The sequence below is a fragment of the Pan paniscus genome, chromosome 5 (assembly GCF_029289425.2).
Source record: "Pan paniscus chromosome 5, NHGRI_mPanPan1-v2.0_pri, whole genome shotgun sequence".
Lineage (NCBI taxonomy): Eukaryota > Metazoa > Chordata > Mammalia > Primates > Hominidae > Pan > Pan paniscus.
Genome location: NC_073254.2, coordinates 132,142,878 through 132,165,508, shown reverse-complemented (window position 1 = coordinate 132,165,508; position 22,631 = coordinate 132,142,878). Strand labels below are relative to the sequence as shown.

The 22,631-nt window shown below is 37.2% G+C and overlaps 1 protein-coding gene and 1 long non-coding RNA gene across 5 annotated transcripts in view; one reads left to right on the top strand and one right to left on the bottom strand.

Annotated features, from left to right (window-relative positions):
- The window catches only part of LAMA4 (laminin subunit alpha 4), a 145,498-nt gene that overhangs the window by 106,171 nt on the left and 16,696 nt on the right, over positions 1-22,631 (top strand). For all 4 annotated transcript variants that reach the window (XM_008975760.5, XM_034962721.3, XM_063605423.1 and 1 more), the window contains 14 exons: positions 129-308; positions 3,528-3,667; positions 6,167-6,340; positions 6,957-7,102; positions 7,538-7,700; positions 8,575-8,708; positions 9,169-9,340; positions 12,215-12,346; positions 13,862-14,004; positions 14,984-15,122; positions 15,581-15,718; positions 17,370-17,503; positions 18,422-18,586; positions 19,389-19,542. In XM_008975760.5, coding sequence (XP_008974008.2) covers positions 129-308; positions 3,528-3,667; positions 6,167-6,340; positions 6,957-7,102; positions 7,538-7,700; positions 8,575-8,708; positions 9,169-9,340; positions 12,215-12,346; positions 13,862-14,004; positions 14,984-15,122; positions 15,581-15,718; positions 17,370-17,503; positions 18,422-18,586; positions 19,389-19,542 — 2,114 coding nt within the window. The remainder of the gene's footprint in view (positions 1-128; positions 309-3,527; positions 3,668-6,166; positions 6,341-6,956; positions 7,103-7,537; positions 7,701-8,574; positions 8,709-9,168; positions 9,341-12,214; positions 12,347-13,861; positions 14,005-14,983; positions 15,123-15,580; positions 15,719-17,369; positions 17,504-18,421; positions 18,587-19,388; positions 19,543-22,631) is intronic.
- LOC134730617 (uncharacterized) overlaps positions 1-22,631 on the bottom strand; it is a 36,511-nt gene that overhangs the window by 7,276 nt on the left and 6,604 nt on the right. The gene's annotated exons all lie outside the window — the stretch shown is intronic.

Here is a 22,631-nt window from a genome sequence, read left to right as displayed (position 1 = left end):
AAATCTTACTTTTGCTTAAGAGCCCAAAATGTGAGATCTGTTTCATTCAAGGGTTAAAGGCGTGTTAATGTTCCCCAACAAATATCCGGCTTCTCTGCAAAGTGAATGACCCTGTGCTCTGTGTAAAGGGGATGCCCAGCAGCGCCTGGGGCAGTCTAGACTGATCACCGAGGAAGCCAACAGGACGACGATGGAGGTGCAGCAGGCCACTGCCCCCATGGCCAACAATCTAACCAACTGGTCACAGAATCTTCAACATTTTGACTCTTCTGCTTACAACACTGCAGTGAACTCTGCTAGGGATGCAGGTATCACTTAGAAATTTCACAATTTGAATCTAATTAAGGAATTGGCCATTAAACTCTATACATCTTTTGTCAAAAAACAGTTTTCTTCATTTGGGTTTTGGATTCGAAAATTATAGAAGTTAGCTTAGAAAAAGAAAAGGTTTTGCACTGTTCATCTATCTATCTATCTATACCTGTCTAAATACATACGAGAAACATACATATATTTCGCATGAACACTAGATGGATTGGTAAAGAGTCATAATTTTTTCTATGTGAAATTATGGTAGCAATTGTATCAACGTAAGACTTATCTTTTAGGGAACAAGGTTAATCAAATGTTGGGTAAATAATCTTAACAAAATACTGTTTAGCTTTTAGAAAAAAAATTACTAAATGGCATTGCTTTTACTAGGCAACATTGCTTTTTCTTTGTCTGAGTAAAGTAGGTTATTACCAACAAGTACTGAATACGGCCAAACATAACCCCAGCTTTCTATTAAGAACAGCGTGTTGGCCAGCTTGAATATACAGTTCTATAGAAATGAAAATGAAATATTTTCATGTCTACCTAACTTATTTTGTAGATATTAGAACCAGGCAGTACTTGTGAAATTTCGCTTTTTCCATTCTCACATTTTTATCCAATCCCTTCATAACTTCTTAAACAGCAATGTCTGTCAATATCATGACAAATCATGACTAGAACTTTTTGTTCTCCAATATGGTTTTGCATACAATACTACCTTCACTTGTATCTGAATTAAGAAAGGTCATAAATCCATATATGATCTGTCACTACAAATTTTATTCCAATTTACAAATACCCATTCCCATAACAGTAAAATAGCTCTTTTATAATGATCTTTTAAGTATATATTCGTTTCTTCCATGTAACCACTCAAGGAAGTGCTTTTAAAATTTTGTCTTTAAAAGATTTGCCTATATGAAATTCAATTATTACATTTATAATGATATTGCCTCGGGAATATGTACCAAATCTGTTACATTTTTTTCCCATTTTTTACCAGTCTTATCAAGTGATTCCAATAAGCATCCAGAAGTTTCAAAAAATTGAAATTGTTTACTGTGCTTTTCTCAAATAGCATTTTGTGGTTCAAAACAAAGTAAATGAAAGAGGATACCATAATGTAAGACACTTTATAAGTAATATAAGGTGGCTCCCTTTTTCTGAGAGAATTGATTGTAGGGAGCAGGGGGACTCTGTCTTATAAACATTTCCATAATCAATATCTAACATAATTCATTAAGTATATTATCTCTAGTTTTTAAAGACTAGTATACTCTAAAATAAATGTCGTTGTCAGTGATCCAAACAATAAATATTTACCTCTGTATTAATCAATATAATAAACTGATAGTTGCTATTATTTTACTTAATTCTATTCCTTGCGCTGGAGAAACATCGTGTGTCCTAAGTACAGAGAAGGGATGTTTCCTTGATCTGCACTGACATAGTCTCCTGAATCTGAGTTTAGTTTTTCTCTAGGAAGATGCTTGCTCTTGCCCAGCTACTAATGCTTAATGACCATGGCCCTGCCCTTAGGTAAGAGAATACCTCAAAAGTATTTCCTCTCTGAGCCAATGGTTTTCAAATGATAGTGTGCATTAGAATCACCTGGAGGGCTTGTTAAACAGACTGCTGGATCCCACTCCAGGAATTGCTGATTCAGTGGGCTCGGGACAGGGCCAAGAACTTGCATTTCTGACAAGTTCCTGGTGATGCTGCTGCTGCTTGTCTGGGAACCACACTTTAAGAACCACTGTTCAGTCAATGAAACTCTGGAAAAATTTATGCCATTCTCTTTGTTTTGAGTTTCTCTCATCAAGCTGTATTCTTATGACCGGTGCTTTTTTTTTTTTGAGACATAGTCTCGCTCTGTCGCCCCGGCTGGAGTGCAGTGGTGCGATCTTGGCCCATTGCAACCTCTGCCTCTCGGGTTCAAGCGATTCTCCCGCCTCAGCCTCCCGAGTAGCTGGGATTACAGGCGTGCACCACCATACCTGGATAATTTTTGTATTTTTAGTAGAGATGGGGTTTTGCCATGTTGGCCAGGCTGGTCTCAACCTCCTGACCTCAGGTGATCCACCAGCCTTGGCCTCCCAAAGTTCTGGGATTACAGGCGTGAGCCATCAAGCCCATCTGACTTGCGCTCTTTTCTATGTTTAGAAAACATAGAAGAGGAAGAAAACATAGAAAAGGAAAAAAGGTGGAAAACAATCTTCCCACCTTTTTTCCCAGTATTCCTCTTGACCTGTTATATCAGTTATATTAGAAATGCAAGCAGAACCTGTGCTATATGGTTAAAGGAACATTTGTATATATACCGTGGACCCTGCCCTTTAGAAAAAGCCTGCTCTAGATACAATTTTTAGATCAGTAAGTACTATAAATGTCACAAAAATAGAAACGAACTGTGCTTTGGGCTTTGTTAGGTCCACGACTATGCCAAATGTCATGCTCGGGGTCAGGTTCGAGCCCATTCTGAGGTCTGAGTGGAGTGGGTGGGTGGCTGAAAGAACACTTGAGGGATGTAGACAGGTGAAATGTAGTTCTGTTCAGCAGCTCTCTCATCAGAAGCTCTCTCACACTGTCTGCTCTGTCTCGGCTGCTTGCTCTGGCTGCTCCCACACACAGCTGAGCAGTCGGCTCGCTCTTGCCTTCAGGGTCAGCAGCTTAACTTTCTCTCTTTCCAGGCACAAGCTGGTTCCTGGCTCCCCCATGCCTACCTTCAAGGCAACTGGCTCTCCCCTACAGGGGTCAGTAGCGTTACTCTCTCTTTGGGCACTAGCACGCCTGAGCCATGTCGAGCCCTGGCTCTCCCTCTGTCCGTCTGCAAGACAGGCGGCCTTGGCATTCTCTCTTTCTCTGGGCACAAGAGCACGCGTCCTGTGCATGGCATCGGCAGGGCAGTTATACCTTTTCAAACAATAGTGGCTGTGAGCCAAGTATGAGCTTACACAAACAGGTTATATAACAAATGGAGTATGCACCTGTGCCCTAAACTAGCTGAGTCCATCTGGCCCAGATGTCTGCCTCAACCTATTCCCTGATCAAAGCACATCTGTGTACCTTACAGGCTTTATTATTAATTTTGCAGGATTAAAAATAATTTCTCTTAGTTCTACCATATGTAATCCATGTTTGTTGTCTACATCTGATTCTTGAAATATAATATTGAGTTATTTTCTTAAATGATTAATTTTTATTAACTGCAGTAAGAAATCTGACCGAGGTTGTCCCTCAGCTCTTGGATCAGCTTCGTACGGTTGAGCAGAAGCGACCTGCAAGCAACGTTTCTGCCAGCATCCAGAGGATCCGAGAGCTCATTGCTCAGACCAGAAGTGTTGCCAGCAAGGTAACTGATGAAAAGACTCATCAGTCAGTCAGCGATAATAATAACATGAAGCTGAGCTCCAACTGCTTGGGCAGCTTCCAGAGCCTGGACCTTTCTGCTGTATTCTCCAACTCAGTAGTTCTCAGCCCCATTTGCTAATTAGAAACACGTGAGGAACACTGAAAACGAAACCAATTCCTGGTCCCAACCTGAAAGCAATAGATCAGACTCTGTGGAGAAAGGGCTCAGTACCTGTATGTTCTTTAAAGCTCCCAGGTTATTCTAATGTGTAGCCAGGTTTAAAAACCACAGAGTTAAACTAGTCAATAAAGCTAATATAGCAAAAGAAGTAAAGCCTCAATGAAAGCCTCAATTCGTTCTTATATTTTATTTGTTATTTTAACAGCTGCTTTAGTGCAATTACCATAATGGAATAATCTATCCCATCTGTCCTACCCCTTCAAGAAATTATCTGGTACAACACAAATTATGCAGAAGCTTTTACTGACCACCCGCAAGGTTGACTGAGGAATCACATACTGGCTAAGAGGAATAAACTCAACAAACACACTGTATGTGTTTTGGGACACATATAGAAGCAACTTAGCAGAAGATAACTAGAGCTGGCATTTGTAGGAACATCTCCTGACATAGCAATTACTTTTCAATGTGGCAAAGTGGAGCTTGTTCTTGGACCTCTTGAATTTTTTTAATTGATCCATAGACCAGACTCACTTTTTATGACCAAAGTATATGGTTTTATTTTCTCAGTTAAGAATCGGCCTGAGCAGACTACTGGTCCTAATTACTGACAGAAAGAAGAGTTAGAAATCAACTATTTCGTAATGTAGAAGATTATTCTTGGTAAATAGACCTGACTTTTAAATGATGATAAATGGTCCCTTGTGACAAATTACCTTATTTAGATGCCCCAGTGAACATTTTCAAAAAAGGTTTATCTAAAGGTACATCAAGAAATGGCATTCTAAAAGCTAGGTTTTTATGAGTGCTTTCTTGTAATATTATTTCTACAAAGAGTATGACTTTGGGACCTTAATCACCTAAGACCATTTGCTAAAGACAGACTTAGCCCCACCTTTGGGAGTTGGGAGCTCACTCAGTGCCCCCAAGTGGGATGCTTTTCATGCAGACATGCACTATTCTCAGACTCTCACTTATTAATGTAAGACTTTAATCCCCCACACTTCTTGTTTATTAAGATGTATTGGTCTTGGCCGGGTGCGGTGGCTCATGCCTGTAATCTCAGCACTTTGGGAGGCCAAGGTGGGCAGATCCCTTGAGTCCAGGAGTTTGAGACCAGCCTAGCCAACATGGCAAAACCCTGTCTCTACCAAAATACAAAAATTGTCTGGGCGTGGTGGCACACACCTGTAGTCCCAGTTACTCAGGAGGCTGAGGCACGAGCATTGTTTGAACCTGGGAGGCGGAGGTTGCAGTGAGCTGACATTGTGCTACTGCACTCCGGCCTGGGTGACAGTGAGACTGTGTCTCCAAAAACAAAAAAAAAGTATTAGTTTTTACTCAACTGGTAACATAGGACAGCTGCACTCCAGTCATTTGGAAATAGAGCCTTGAGCTCACTGACCACCCACATTAGCCAAATCAATATTAATAAATTAATATAAAGATGCCTAATCATTTGGAAAGATTCAGATAAATGACATAAGTATACACAATCCATCCACTTGTAAATACTCTAAAAATTACCCCTGAATCAGACCAGCTCAGCATATCATATTGGGCCTCTTAGAAATGCACTTACTGAATTGTGCTTTGTTGTGATGCCTTTCTGTGAGCCATTATAAGAGGCACCTTATGAGCTCATTATTACAGTTATTATAATGGTAGGACCAGGCACTGGAAAGCACTTTATAGTTATCGTATTTCATGCTCACAACAAATTTATTATCCTCATTTCACAGATGAGGAAACTGAAGGTTAAGTGACTTGCTCAAGGTTACATAGTTAGGAAGTGGCAGAGCCCACCTGGTCTGAGACTACAAAGCTAGTCCTGACCCCTCCCAACCGTGTAGACAAGGGCAAGGATGTTGCTCACAGCCTCACCCCATGTCCCTTTTATGAGGACCCTAGGGACAAAGTCCCAGCTGTATTAGTAACCAAAATTAGTTCTACTTCTCCCAAACAATTAGTTTTGTATAAATTGTATGAGCCTTGTGAATTGTATACTGACCAGACAACTTGAGCAAGTTGTTTAGTTCACCCAAACCAAGTATACTGTTCATGGTGGAATTCATATTTATCCTCATTCTTGGATCTACTTAGTCACCACTTTTTTTTTGCTTTCTTTCACCCCACTTTAAACTACTGTGTCACTATCTGCCCTAAGTTTTCTCTTCAACTAGGGGAGGATGTGGTAAATAACTACAGGTATGCAGGTGAAGAGAGCTTAGAGGCCCCTGTCACGAATGAGGGAACCACGGGAAAGCACTCTGCCCATTTCTGCAAAGCACTTTTAATGAAACCATTGTGTCACTCCAGATCCAAGTCTCCATGATGTTTGATGGCCAGTCAGCTGTGGAAGTGCACTCGAGAACCAGTATGGATGACTTAAAGGCCTTCACGTCTCTGAGCCTGTACATGAAACCCCCTGTGAAGCGGCCGGAACTGACCGAGACTGCAGATCAGTTTATCCTGTACCTCGGAAGCAAAAACGTAAGCACATGGGTTCGAAAGGAGGGAATAATATTTACGAGGAAAGCTGCTTTTTCTCTTGCCTAAAATAAAGCCACCTAGGCAAACAAACCAAAACAATGCCCATTCTGGTAACTCAGACGATCTCATTTTAATGGCAAAATTAAAAGAATGACTCAAGGACAAGTCATTTCTTCTCTGTGTGGGATATTGTGGGGATTGTTTCCTATCACCATCACACTACTAACTTTGATGAGTCTGAATGGAACACCTCAAAGACTTTCAGAAAGACAGAAGCCTATTCTGTTTGATGCTGAATCCTGTTTGGAGATGCATAGTGATCGGTACTGTCAGGCTGTATTATATTCCTGGGTTAGCCTCACGAAATTAGCCCATTCCTGGCAGCCAACAAATTTCCACGAGCCTGAGCAAGGATGGGGCTAGCAGACTCTGATGTGGCCACAGGGAGGCTGGAAAGGAAGAGCCACTGCCTGCTCACAGGAGCTTCGGATAATAATTCAGGCCAGAAGTCACTTGTATATACCCAAATATTTGGATTTCTGATTGTCCTTTAAAAAAGATGATGTTCATTCTTATGAATTTTATTTAAATGACTTCTTACTTCTTGATATTTCAGGCCAAAAAAGAGTATATGGGTCTTGCAATCAAAAATGATAACCTGGTATACGTCTATAATTTGGGAACTAAAGATGTGGAGATTCCCCTGGACTCCAAGCCCATCAGTTCCTGGCCTGCTTACTTCAGCATTGTCAAGATTGAAAGGTACAGTGAATCCATGACACAGGGCATATATGCACATATCACAAGAAACCTGTTGAACGTGCACATGTGCGTGCACACACACACACACATACACAGTCTTCCTGTGGATGTTATAAATAGCATTTTCCTCCCTTTATTCTTGCTCCGTTTTCTTCCATTATTCTTGTACTCTTTCCCAAACACCTTAGTAGGAAAGAAAAAAAAAAGTCATTTCTAAATCACGATCTGATTATTAGATTTTACCTGGTCAATCCATGAATTAACTTCAAAATGGAATGTCTTTCTTCTCTTTCTCATTGATTGTGGTATTTTGTAAATGCTTATTAGTGTCACAAAATTACCCATTTTGTGATGAGGGAGCATTAACATTTTGACATTTAAAAAGTATTTTCTATGAATTATATAATAACAAGTGAAAATTATTTATCTTAATAGGGTGGGAAAACATGGAAAGGTGTTTTTAACAGTCCCGAGTCTAAGTAGCACAGCAGAGGAAAAGTTCATTAAAAAGGGGGAATTTTCGGGAGATGACTCTCTGCTGGACCTGGACCCTGAGGACACAGTGTTTTATGTTGGTGGAGTGCCTTCCAACTTCAAGGTCAGCCATACAGCTATATTTTGACCTATTACAAATCTACAGTAATTGTTTTTATAAATCCATAAACCTATAATGACTTGGGGGTTGCTGATATCACTTTAAGAGCTTAGTTCATGGAGGAGTAGAATTCTGAACCAGAATCTATAAACCTGATGTGTAAATCTGGTCTATGCTACTCATATTTTCATAATGTCAAATGCTTTCAAGTTATAGCTAACTCCTGAAGATCAGTTCATTCATTCTGATACATGCATATGTAATTAATATTACCCCCACCTGCCACAGGAAGGTCCGTAGCTTGTGGTGTCACCACAGTTTAGATCTAATCTTCAGCTTTGCAGTGGTGGTTTCAAAAATTCAGTTATCTCACCTAATACAGGTATGAAATAAAGTATCTGGGATGAGAGAGGGGGTGGGACTTCGGAGAGACTATGAAATCTGATGAAGGGGGATAAAGGAAAGGTCGAAGAAGATGGGAAGTTGATCTAGGGTTCCAATTTCAGGACTATTATTACTAGTTATGGGCACATAATTGGAATTTATCTGAGAATTATTTTCCTTCTCATTATATGAGAACAAGAATACCTACCTAACAAAGCTGGCGTAAGGACTGATTTTTGTCATGAATTCACTGTAAAGCCTATGACCAGCACATAATCTATGCTCAGTAAATCCCACTTTCTCTGCTAAGATTTGCACAACTGACAAGTTATGCCATATCTAAATGATATGGCATAAACACACTCGGGTCTAGAAAGATATTTCTACAAAGGGGTAGGTCTCCTTGACCTACTATTAGTTGCATTGTCTGTTCTGTGATGTCTGAGTAAAATATGACCATGAGACAAGTGGTTTTACTTTTTCTATTGCATAGCTCCCTACCAGCTTAAACCTGCCTGGCTTTGTTGGCTGCCTGGAACTGGCCACTTTGAATAATGATGTGATCAGCTTGTACAACTTTAAGCACATCTATAATATGGACCCCTCCACATCAGTGCCATGTGCCCGGTAAGAGACAGTTGAGAGTACTAAAGACTTGGATATTCATGCAAGAGCAGCAGATAGAACAAGTATGAGTCAATATTCAGGTTCTCAAACTTTTCTTTGGGGAAGACAGTTTTGAAACTACATAAGTCATACCTGCAAAAAACTCTTCACCTGTTCTCTATCATAGATGAGCATGCCCAAGTATCAAGTGTTAAACAACTTGTTTGCAGCCTTGATTTAGGATTCCAGAGACTAGGGTATCCCTGGAGACTTCAGTTGTCTTAGCACACAGGATACAGAAGAAAACAATCCATTTAACATACCTACAAATACCTCTTTATCTCTTCCTTGCAGACAACAGGACTTCATTTAAATGTTGTAAGGTCCACAGAAGATGTTAGAAGAATGGGTTAAAAGGGCTTCAGTTGAAAAGCATAACAGAAACTGTAGTGTTCAAATGACCCTTGTGTTTCCATTTCAGAGATAAGCTGGCCTTCACTCAGAGTCGGGCTGCCAGTTACTTCTTCGATGGCTCCGGTTATGCCGTGGTGAGAGACATCACAAGGAGAGGGAAATTTGGTCAGGTGACTCGCTTTGACATAGAAGTTCGAACACCAGCTGACAACGGCCTTATTCTCCTGATGGTCAATGGAGTGAGTAAAAATACAAGTCCTACTACTTCTCCTTTATTTCCTTTACTTTCTGCTACTCATGTTTCTGGGAACCTTCCCAGGTCTAGTGTGTCATGCCATCAAACTGAAATTCTAGTTTAGAAAGTCAAATTGGATTTTCTTCTTCAGGAAAGTAATGACAGCAATAAATAAAAGCAACCCTGAGATGCATTTCCCCACAGTACATTTTTGGATATAAATAAACTAAGAGAACTTTGAGGAAATTAGAACCAAGATCTAGATGAGCAGGGTGTCTGCAGAAATTTTGCACTGGGCTCCTAACTTTTCCAAACCATAGGCCCTAATCAATTTTAAAGCAAAGCTTGCATGCTTTGTATATATGTATGTGTGTATGTAAGTATATATGTATGTATACACACACATATATATCTTTGTTTATAAATGATACATGTGTACTATAAACAGATATAAATATAGTATGAAACAGTCAAAGCTTGTAATAAAGGACAAATTATATAAAGATAAAATAAAAGATTATATATATGTAAAATGAAGATTAAATTGACTTATTTATTAATGATACAGAAATGTTTTTCTCACTAAAATTATTTTTAATAGTACTTTATCTACTGTACAGCTCAAAGAAAATAGTTTTAGTGAGAAAATGTAATTAAGTATGCTAAATATTTTCAAAAATCCTTAAACTCTTTGTGACACAGTGAGTCAAAAGTCTTGTCCTAAGTCCAGTTTATTTCAACAGTAATTTTATTGGTGGTTGTAACTAGACAAGACACCTCACAAAAATAAAAAATGAAAGAACCATATCATTAGCTGTGCCTACTAACTCAAATAGTTTTCAATCACATTCACCAAGTGGCAAAGGTTGTCTTTGAGATTTGATTGGTGTATTTCCTTTTTTCTAATATTAGTTCTCATAAGCTAACCAGGTATCATTTTGTAAACTTTAATAAAAGGGTTCAAAGCTATTGAAAATCTTTATTTGAAATATTTTTCTAAAGCTTAGAAATTTCTTCCCTCAAATGTTTTAATAGAGCTGATAGGAGAGTTTTTGTAGGATTGCATTTACATTGTTCCCATCAACAAAAGCAACAATAGAAAAATTCCCAAACATATTTTTTAAAAACCATCTCTCCACAGTATAACCGTCCTCAAAAAAAAAGAGAAAAAGTTACTTTCTCATCCATTATTATAATACCCTTACATTGATGTGACAGTATGTTTCTTTTTTGAAATAACTAGTAGGATTCATACTACTGTCAGACATTTGTCATCACAAATAAAGTTCAACAAATTTAGAATAATTCATGTTACAAAGAAAAATGTGTAACCCTCTATAAACTTGACAGCATTTTCAGAAATTTGTAGGAAGTAGCCAGCAAATATCTGTGTGTCTCAAAATGTTTTCACATCACTCTACATCTCAATACAAAATGAGTGTAAATATTCTATTATTTCGGTTATATCAGCCTTAAATCCATATAACTAGCCACACGTGAACTGCAATAAATTGCAATAGGCTAGAAGCAAAGAAATGGATGAGGAGCTACCTTCAACCCTTCAAGTGTGGAACCCCTCTTGGGAAGCCACACATATTATGTGAATTTTGTGAAAGTCTGACAAAAGGATAAAATGAAGGCCCAGAGTCAATAATTCATGTGTTAAATATTAAAAGTTAGTTTCTTTCTCTATTTTAGATTTTTTAGTGAGTATAAATGGATGTTGAAATATTTTCTTCTCTATTTCAGGTTTTTTTAAATTAGTATAAATAGAAGTTGAAATATTTTCTTCCTAAACTCCAGTAGGTTGCTTTCCACACTCCGAGGAATGTACAAACTCCACTCAGGAGATCACTTCCTATAGAATAGGGACCTTGCCACAATGCTTTATTTTTCAAATCCATTGACTTCTTGTATCTATGAACTATCTTCTGAAACAAGCAAACCTCCAGTAAATTATTTGAGTGTTACAAAATTTCTTTGATTCTTAAACATCATGTGTTCCAAGTGCATAATAATTCTATATTTATTTACATAAATCCAGTGTTTCAAAACAATACAGCAATGGCCTTCTTTTTTTAAATCCATATTTGCTGATAATATGGAAGAATTCTTTTCAGTATACCTTGAAATTATTTTTTAATTTTACTAATTTTCACCTAAAATAAATGCAGACACATCTGTTGGCCTGTTATAATTTTTAAAAGTTTCCTAAAGACAAGGCAGTTGAATAAACATGGTATACTATACTCTATTTTCAAGATTTTCTTAAAAGGCAATAATGTAGACTTAAAACTTCATCCATTAACTCAGAAAGTAGAATGAAAACAGAAGAATTTTTACACTGTGTATAAATATTAACTTTTATGTATTAATAAGAGAAATAGCTGCTGATATGGAAGTAGTTGTCACTTTTTTTTTTTTTTTTTTTTTTTTTTTTTGAGACAGAGTCTCGTTCTGTAGCCCAGGCTGGAGTGCAGTGGCACGATCTCGGCTCACTGTAACTTCCACCTCCCGGGTTCAAGCGATTCTCTTGCCTCAGCCCCCCGAGTAGCTGGGATTACAGGTGCCTACCACCACGCCTGGCTAGTTTTTGTATTTTTAGTAGAGATAAGGTTTTGCCATGTTGGCCAGGCTGGTCTCAAACTCCTGGCCTCAAGTGATCCACCTGCCTCGGCCTCCCAGAGTGCTGGGATTACAGGTGTGAGCCACCACTCCCAGACATTGTCACTTCTATTTCATAAGAATTTCATGAGACTTTCTTAGTCTTCAAATAGTTCCAATAATAAAGAATACAGTCTTATTTCTCAAATTCAGCTAAATCTGACTCTACTCGCATAACAGATGTTCCTATCTTACAATTTCTTTCTCTCCTCAGAGTATGTTTTTCAGACTGGAAATGCGCAATGGTTACCTACATGTGTTCTATGATTTTGGATTCAGCAGTGGCCCTGTGCATCTTGAAGATACGTTAAAGAAAGCTCAAATTAATGATGCAAAATACCATGAGGTACAAATCATTGTAGTTTGGTTGGTTTTGTTTTTGTTTTTTATACTTAGATCTGTTCATCTAATCAGGCAGTCAAATGAGACAGGCAGGATGGAAAATAAACTGAGAACTTTCATATCTAAAGAGCAACTGAAGGACCCTCATCTTCTCAACCCCAGGAAAACATTTGCTTTAAAACAATGAATGTATTTGTCCTGTTGATGTTCCAATTTAAAAGTCACTGAAAGATTCCTTTTAATTGCTTAATTAACCAGAAGGCTTCTATTAATCTTAAATATCTCAATTGGTATTCCTACAGGATACTTCTATACATTTGTTGAATGAGCCAGAGTGTAGATACACAGCCTTTTTTTGCTTATCCTTTGAGCCCCACCAAATTTAACAAGAATACATATAAGTAAATACAGAATTTCCTTTTAAACCACTTATCCAGAATTTAGAAAATACTAGCACAGTTTTCCTTATAAAGAGAACTCACAAAGAATCCCCTTTAGTTTTGAAACAGATGTGCAGACTACTGAAAATATACTTCATCCATTTTCATTAACTATTTTAAATATACAACTTAATAAAGTGTATACAAGGCATAATATCTTTTAAGTTGAACCAAAATGCGAAGGGTAGGAGACTGTATTTCCCTTTTCAGTTCAAAGTCCATAGCCTCATGAGAATGGTTTACAATAAAAGAATATTTTAACTATTTCTCTGACTAGCATTTTTGCAGATTCATTAGAACTGCTCACTGTGTCACCAAAAAAATTACACCTGGTAACATGCAATCTAGATTCCAGAAGGCACCTGCTTGGGAATACAATAGGGGTCACCAGGGGTTAGGGGATGGGGAAATAAGAAATTGCTGTTCAATGTGTATAAAGTTTCAGTTGTGCTAGGTGAGTAAGTTCTCGAAATCTGCTGTACAGCATGGAGCCTATAGTTAAAACTAATTTAAAATTTATTTAGGATAGATCTCATGTTAAGTGTGCGTAACACACATGCTCACACACACACACACACCACAAAGGGACACAAGGAAATGCTGGGAAATGTGTGATATGTCTCTTACCTTGATTGTAAGATGATATGAGTGTTTGCATATGTCCAAGCTCATCAAATTGTATACATAAAATATGTGTAGTTCTTTGTATGTCAACTAGACTTGAATAAAGTTGTTTTTAAAAAAAAAAAAGAGAATGGTGGCACCTGTTTATAGTTCTTTCCTGAATCCTCTCAGAAGGAGCAGGAGGAAACAATAGGTCTAATCGCAAAATTTTTCTTGGGCTGGCTCCTCTTCATACAGACCTCCTTTCCCAGAAAGTGTGAACTGCTGCTTGTAGAAGCAAGAGTTTTCAAGTCTGTGAGAAAAGAAAATCTATCTATTCCCCATTTTGTGAACAAACAAGCACAAAGGCATGGAAGAACAGCTAGTATAGCCAGGAGAATTAAAATATATAGAAGTCATCAAAGAACTGAATATTAAATAGTTAATCAAGGCTTACTATATATTATCTCTCCCAGATCTCAATCATTTACCACAATGATAAGAAAATGATCTTGGTAGTTGACAGAAGGCATGTCAAGAGCATGGATAATGAAAAGATGAAAATACCTTTTACAGATATATACATTGGAGGAGCTCCTCCAGAAATCTTACAATCCAGGTAAGGCTTTTTGTTAAGTAGCTGTTTGTTCCTAGCAATGTACTGGGCTGGCAACATCCAGGAGAGGTCTAGTAACAGTGTACGCACCCTTACTTGCTACTTTTACACACAGGGACAGGCACAGGCACACACATTCATGTACCTTCAGGCCCTCTGCAGTCAGTCCTCAGGACCTCCTGAAATTAGCACCACATAGATGTAATCACAGATTTCTTCAATTATTGTATTACTCTTAGAACATGATCTAATGCAGTATTTCTCATCAATAATAGGAACGGTGGAACATGTATATTGTGTGAAGACAAAACAGCATTTGTCCATTTACTTTTGCTTTAGCCTTAAACCAATTTTGAACTCTCCAATAGCATCTGAGCTACACAAATTTTTAAGGTTATCCAAAGGGTTGTGTATTATGTATAATGAAACATTAAGACACTCCCCTAAACTTTGTTGATTACAGATGTGTTGGAAATAATGCCAAAATGGATTCATTAATGACGTGGATTAATAAAAGTCTGAAGACCTGTGTTCAAATCCTAACATCGCTTGTGACATAAGAGAATAATTTATTTCTTAATTTCATTTCTTAGTTTCATTACGTTAAACCCTGTGAAATTACTAAGAATTGATTATATTTCTGTGTAACGTGTTAGTTCCTATGATTCAACCTAATAATCATCTGCTAAAGGGAAATAATAGCATCTCCATCTATTTCTCTGAATTGTTATAAAGATAAAATGAGATAATGTAAGTTAGAGCATTTTGAAAACTACAAGGAACAAATTGGCTTGATGTAGAACAAAACTCTTCTATAGGCAAAGATTAGACATTGCTGTGTGCCTATCAAAGAAAGCATGAGAATATGAATGATTATAAAGCCATTACAAATGACTATAAATAAATGCAAATTCCATAGCCTACATATGCAGGGTAACATCATCATCATGGCTGTATCAGTGAGGCTGAATTTCTTTTCCAGGGCCCTCAGAGCACACCTTCCCCTAGATATCAACTTCAGAGGATGCATGAAGGGCTTCCAGTTCCAAAAGAAGGACTTCAATTTACTGGAGCAGACAGAAACCCTGGGAGTTGGTTATGGATGCCCAGAAGACTCACTTGTAAGAACCACTCAGTCAAAAGCTTTTTAATAAACACAATACTTATTACTCTCAAAAGCTGGAAAAGCTCTTTTCAGCTTCTCTCTGATCCTAGGTACACCTTGGGTTCCTTTCTGCCACCACCAGAAAGAAGAATCATTAAGCTAGAAGGGCTCTTGTGCATGGGGTTCCTCTGTGACTTGTTCATTTGCTTCAGTTTTCCATCGGTGGGGCATCTAACACCCAGAGAGGGTGTGCTAGCATCATTGTTCACTCAGGTTGGAGTCAGTGGAGAAGATGAAACCCCATCTCTCAGAGGAGCTCCTGGTGTATGCCTGAATTCCAACATAGACCAGAAGTGGGAAAATAAACTATTTACGTAGAAACTAACAGGCAAGGCCCTCCGTATGTGAAACATTGATAGTTTTAAGCATTTGATAATTCTCAAAAACACTATCTCCACTTGTTTTGGCACACAGATATCTCGCAGAGCATATTTCAATGGACAGAGCTTCATTGCTTCAATTCAGAAAATATCTTTCTTTGATGGCTTTGAAGGAGGTTTTAATTTCCGAACATTACAACCAAATGGGTTACTATTCTATTATGCTTCAGGGGTAAGTATTTGTTTTTCTCTGAGGAAACTTCTTTGTGATAATTGTTTTGCCTATTAAAAATAATTTGTAATGCATGTTAGAAGTGATTTTCTATTCAGATTAATTTTGACTTACACGTAGACACACAGAATGCCTCATTTCAAACACTTTATAAAATATTATATGTATTGTATATCAGAAGTTCCTAACCTGGAATTCATAGACCCACCCCCAAGGGTTCATGGATAGAATTCAGGGGGGTCTGTGGACTTAATGGGAAAAGACTACATCTTTATTTTCTCTCACTGAAATTGATCATTTTCTTTGATTATGACTCTAGGCAACACACCACAGTAGTATTACCAGTACCTGTGACTTTGTCATTAATAGAAATCACAGATTTTTTTGTTTCACATTACAATTGTCACAGAAATCTCAGAATGTCATTTTTGCTCATTGCTGCTTCTAATGTTATTAGGTCTGCTATGGAATCTTATTATTTAATGCCTTAATAAAAAAGTTATAATAATATCACAGATTATTTTAATATTTTGAAAACTGTATTTCAATATGATTGGTATCCTTTGTATTATTATATGTTTTGTTTTATACATTTAAAAACATTATTTTGTGAAGCGGTCGCTATCTGTTACCAAAATGCCAAAGGTGTTTCTGGCACAAAAATTCTCAAGAGTCCCTGTTTGTATGCAATGAACAAACACATTTGTGATTTAATTTATAAAAGAGTAAAAAGAACATACATACTTCTCTTAGATTTGCTAGAGAGCATTTCAGCTCAGCTTATAAATATATGTTATTTCAAGAATAAACTAAGGTCTGTAGAGGATTGGTGACTGTAAGATCCAACTGATGGGTCTCTGAAAAGGTCATCATCAATATATACACTGATGTGCCAGGTCATCACATAACTTCTGAAAGCAGCTTTCACTTTTCATATATATTACCTGCATCTGACACATTTATATCCAATTTAATTGGAATCAGTAGAATTTGTGAGAACTTACCCAAAGCATTTTGTAGAACTTCTGACCCAAACCTGCCTCAGACTACCCTGGTTAGTTAAATAACACTTTTTGCCCATAAAAAGTAGCCTATTTTGAGGGCAGACTTAAGAAGTTGGTGCCCGTATAAGGAAAGAGAAGCAAGATTAACATTTGCCAAATATTTTAAGACAAGCAATAAGCAAATTCAGATAAGAAGAGCTAACTTGCTTTTAAAAATGTCTCTTCTGCCTCTAGATGAAAAAGTGAAAGATTTTAAAAAGCCAAACTAGTAAATTAACCCTTGCGTAGTCATCTAGCTACATCCCCAAGGAGACCCAAATATCATCTATTCGAAGGGATTAAAAGTGAGATTGAAAGTAGGAAAGTAACTGAGACTGGGCTGACAACTCTCAGCATAACAAAGTCATCAAAAATTTTCAGTTGGAAATATAGGAGATACATTTTTCTACTGAAATGTGTCTAATTTTATAAGCAATACCAGTAGAAGCAATAAGGTATTCTTGGTTGTTATTTATAGAAATTATTTTACAAGCAAATTTCCTACACACTATATTGCCTTTAAGCAATACCATTCAGTAAATGTTGAAAACGTTTCCGCCTTTTGGATCCCTAGACTCCCTACTTACATGCCTGTGCTTGCATTTCAGTCAGACGTGTTCTCCATCTCACTGGATAATGGTACTGTCATCATGGATGTAAAGGGAATCAAAGTTCAGTCAGTAGATAAGCAGTACAATGATGGGCTGTCCCACTTCGTCATTAGCTCTGTCTCACCCACAAGGTATAGCTCCTCACTTCATATTTTTTCCACCATGTCTATTTGTGGGACATGATTATGTCAAAAACCGCTATGAATAATAGGCTCTCCCATACCTTTTCTAATGTTAAAACAAAAATGCTAGAAGGAACAACTTATCTTCCTCAAAAAAATATTGCTATTAGTTTCCAAGACATGTAAAATAAATCACTATGAAATTTCTTAAACTAAATATAAGGGTTCTTTTTCCAGGAAAACAATAGGTTATAATCTCCTTGAGGGAAATGCCTACTAATATAACCTACTGAACGGAGTGCAGTATTTTGCACATAGAAGGAGCTCAGCAAATATTGGTCTTGTTTAGACCTTGAGTCAAACAGTTGAGAATGCAACATTTATGGCATTTTAAAAGCTCGAACTTCATCTTTAAAATAGATAATACTGAATTTATTTTTCATAATAAGAAAGTTTTCTGGAATAAGAAATGAACCTCTGCTGCTATCCTATGTCCGCTTTTGTGGACATAGAAAACATGAGTAGGCTTTTTCTGGGCCCCACTTCCAGTAAGGATCAAAATAATCTAATGTGCTTTGCCATGAACATGGTCTTCCACAAATGTGATTAAGTGATCATCATAAGGTATGGTTTTATACACACACACACACACACACACATACACACAAAAATAATGCTGATGACTAGTCATCTGAATTTCTTGCCTTACGGGTTTAAATTCCAATCTTGGTTTGGAGGATCTTTTTTGTATATAGAAATATCCAACCATTTTATCCTGGGCCTCATGAAGAGTTTGGCAACTCGCTGTCTTTTCATTAACCACATGTTCCATTTCAATTTCATGAAAAAACCTGCTTATCCAACCTAGAGTGGGTCAAGGTAAAATGCTAGCTCTGTGGTATGTAAAGAAGCCTTTTTCTTTTGCAGATATGAACTGATAGTAGATAAAAGCAGAGTTGGGAGTAAGAATCCTACCAAAGGGAAAATAGAACAGACACAAGCAAGTGAAAAGAAGTTTTACTTCGGTGGCTCACCAATCAGTGCTCAGTATGCTAATTTCACTGGCTGCATAAGTAATGCCTACTTTACCAGGTATAATATTTTTATTATTAATGAATCTGCATGATTGATAAATAAAATCAAGACAACAGCAAAAATATTAAAACTGAGAACTATGAAATGTATCTGAGGCATTAGGGGATAGTAATTAAAAGCTTTTATGTGCTTGAGAAACTGTCATACTTGGGTTTCTGTGTAGGTTCTTTGCCCTTTAATTTCCATATGACCTTGACTAAGTAAGCCTTCATTACTTCACCTGAAAATGCAGATAATAATGGTGCCTGCTTGGTAGGTTTGTCATGAAGGGTAAATGAGAAGATAATGCACATAAAGCAACTTGTACAGTGTCTGGCATACAGCAAGCTATAAATATTAGATGCAATTATTTTTGTACTTATCATTAATGACAGAGTAACATACCCAGAGGTTTACAAAAGTCTTAATTTAATGCTTGATTTTAAAGAAAGCTATTAATCTAGGTCCTTAACAAAGACAATAGGGGTTCCTTGAGTACAAGAACAAACAAGGGAGGAATTTAATATAGATTAAGAAACAGAGGCAGTTCCAATCATCCAGAGTGTGTTGAGGGAAAAGATATTCATTATTATAAATATGTGATGCCAGGCACATAGTTATTAACAGGTTGAATGTTAATTTAAAGGGTTCTGGTTAAGAGTGGCTGATGGGTAAGGACCCATCACACATACACACACACACATATGCACACACACACACACACATTTTAATTGCCAAAGCTCTTTGACTTCCATAATTTTCATCATGTAATTCTGAACAATATTTTTAATATTTATTTTTTCATCTGTTACAAACACAGGGTGGATAGAGATGTGGAGGTTGAAGATTTCCAACGGTATACTGAAAAGGTCCACACTTCTCTTTATGAGTGTCCCATTGAGTCTTCACCATTGTTTCTCCTCCATAAAAAAGGAAAAAATTTATCCAAGCCTAAAGCAAGTCAGAATAAAAAGGTAAAAGATAATGCCGTTCTGACTTCCTAATTGTCATCATTTTCCATGCACACAGTTCTAGACACTGCTGTTTTAGAGAATTTACTTGATACTTTGCAACTACGTACATAGGAAAGATGGGATTCTTGCAGTATCACATATTCTAGTTTACCAGATTTGTTGCATTAATTCTTTGTTATAGAAGCATTTTTTATTTTTTATTGACATGTAATAATTGCACAAATGTATGGGGTACAGAGTGATCTTTCAATACACGTATATAATGTGCAAAAATCAAATCAGAGTGATAGCATGTCTATTATCTCAAACATTTATTATTTCTTTGTGTTGGGAACATTCAAAATCATCTCTTCAAGCTATTTGGAAATATACAATAAGTTATTGTTAACTGTAGTCACTCTACCATACTATAGAGACACAGAACAATTTCCTCCTATCTAGCTGTAATTTGGTACACATTAACCAACCTCAGCCTATCCTCCTCCCGCCACTGCCCTTCCCAGCCTCTGATAACCACAGTTCTAGTCTCCTGTGAACTCAACATTTTTAGCTCCCACTTATGATAACATGCAGTATTTGTCTTTCTGTGTCTGCCTTATTTCACTTAACATAATGTCCTCCAGGCTCATCCGTGTTTGTTGCATCAGTTCTTGTTCCAATGAACAGTCTGAATCAGCTATTTATTCATACTTCCAACTTACAATGGTTTCCCTTACAATGGTTGAAATGTCCCTGTGCTTAACAGTTTGTATAAATAATACATATTATTTAGTACTATAATTCTGTAGTATCATTTGCTTTTGTGTAACAATTTTAGGCTTTTGTCACAATCATGGAAATTATTCAAGTTTCTGATCTTACCCTGGTTTTTCCCCTCCTTCCTGGACCTTCACTTCAACCACTCACATGCACAGTTGGTCTGTGACATCGGCTAAAGCTACTCCATTATCAAAATCTTGAGTTCTAAAATTCCATCCTGGCTACTATTCTTTCTCATTCATTTACTTCAACTGTGTACATTATTTGCCTTCATTACAAGTGGGACCCTTAATCCCTTCTAATTCTATCAGTTTAACCCTCCCCACCTCTTTCATGATCCAATTTTAAGAGTGTGCTCAGGTGTCAGTGTTCCCAGCCTGGCCCTTGCCACCAACAACTCTCATCTGAGTAACTGCATCACCTCCCAGCAGGTCTCCTTGCTTCCACCTTGTTCCCTGATAGCCTATTCTCAACCCTACAGTCAGATCCTTATAAACATAAATCATATCATGTCACTACTGTGCTCAAATGGTCCCCCAACTACACTCCGAGTAAAAGCCCAAGGCACCACAATTTGTAAGAGGCCCTATGTGATCCATGCCTTACCCTGAGTTCATCTCCTCCTACTTGCCCACCTCCCTCACTCTTCTCCCCATACTGGCCTCCCAACTATTCCTAGAACGGGCCACGTGTACTCCTACCTTAGGTTCTTTATTCAGGCTTCCCTTCTGCTTGGATCACGCTTCTCCCAAGTATCTGCACAGACAACTTCTCCTCCTTCTACAATTGTTCAACTCTCACCTGTTCAATGACCTACATTGACACCCTATTGAATACTGCAGCCTGCCTCCTACCTCCTACCAGTAATACTGCTCTTTTGCCTCTTTCTATTCTTTTTTCATAGTCCTTATATTTTATTAGCATGCTTTCTTTATTATGTTTATTATTTATTGTCTGTCTCCTCTACTAAAATGCAAGCTCATTCATTTTGTTCCCTGACATATAATATGCACTCAGAACAATGCATATAATAGGTGTTCAATACATACACAGCTATCTGCATCATAGGGTTGTAACAAAAACTAAATGAGTTAATGCATGAAATGATATGCACTTAGCATAGCACAAGGCATATAGTAAAGCTTCAGTGAATATTAGTGGTTATATCTCTATAGAGCCTTATGAGTATTCTGGAGGATTGGTTCCTAAAAGTAAAATTGCTTGGCTCAAGGGAATATGCATTTTCAATATTGAGGCAATACCAATTTACACTCCCACAAACAGCATTTGAAAGAACATATTGTCCCACATTATTGTCAACAATGAATATAATCAAATTTCTATAATTTTGCAATTCTGATGGACAAATTGAGGTTTTAGTTTGCATTTCTTTGAATGCTAGTGAGGGTGAACATCTTTTCAGGGGAAGAACTGATTGCCTTCCAAGGCTGGCTTCTGGACCATCAGCAAGAGGGAAGTGTCTCCACCAGCTTCTCCATTCTGATGGTTTTTCACTGACCATTATATCTTGACATTTTCCATATATTTGAGCATATGTGGACTACTTTTTTCAATCCTCTTGAAACTTCTCCTTTATTCATACATGACTGCTTTATCAATGTTAACAAAATAATTTTGTGTGTGTATAATTAAAACTTAGTAGTTTCTTAGGATCTCTTCCTGAGTTTGACATGGAAGACAGATAATTTCATTGATTCTCATGAAGGATTTTGCTGGAAGATACTATGAAGGAGTTTTCAGAGTATACTATAAAATTCTAATAGAGTCTTGTTGTTACCCTCATACATTGATGCTAAAAGATTTATCCTGAAAATTTTTTTATCTGACACTTGAACACTGGTCAGAGGTTCATAGGCAGCAGATTAAAATTACAGGCTGATAAGGGACATCAACCTTCTCAAACAAACACAGTTACCCCTTTAAATAAACACAGTTTTCTAAATTAAGTTGTCTATCAAATGTGATTTCCCAACAAACATTCAATCTCAAGGTTATAATAAACAGCCCTACTAACACAAGGTTTTCCATATTATAGGAAACTTGTTAACCTTTATGGTAAATAGTGTTAGACAGAAACTTGACTTTGTAATAACAAGATACAGAATCACCATAGATTTCAATTATATTTTATGGTAACTAGAATGTCAACATTTGCTAATCTTTTCTTACATTGACCCTTGTTTCAACAGCTTCATAAATAGCTACCAAGAAAAATGTATGGCCTCTGACCTAAATTTTCATCAAGGCTGCATCAAAGCAATTGGGATTGTAATAATTTATTTTCACAATCACTTCCTAATATCCCATTT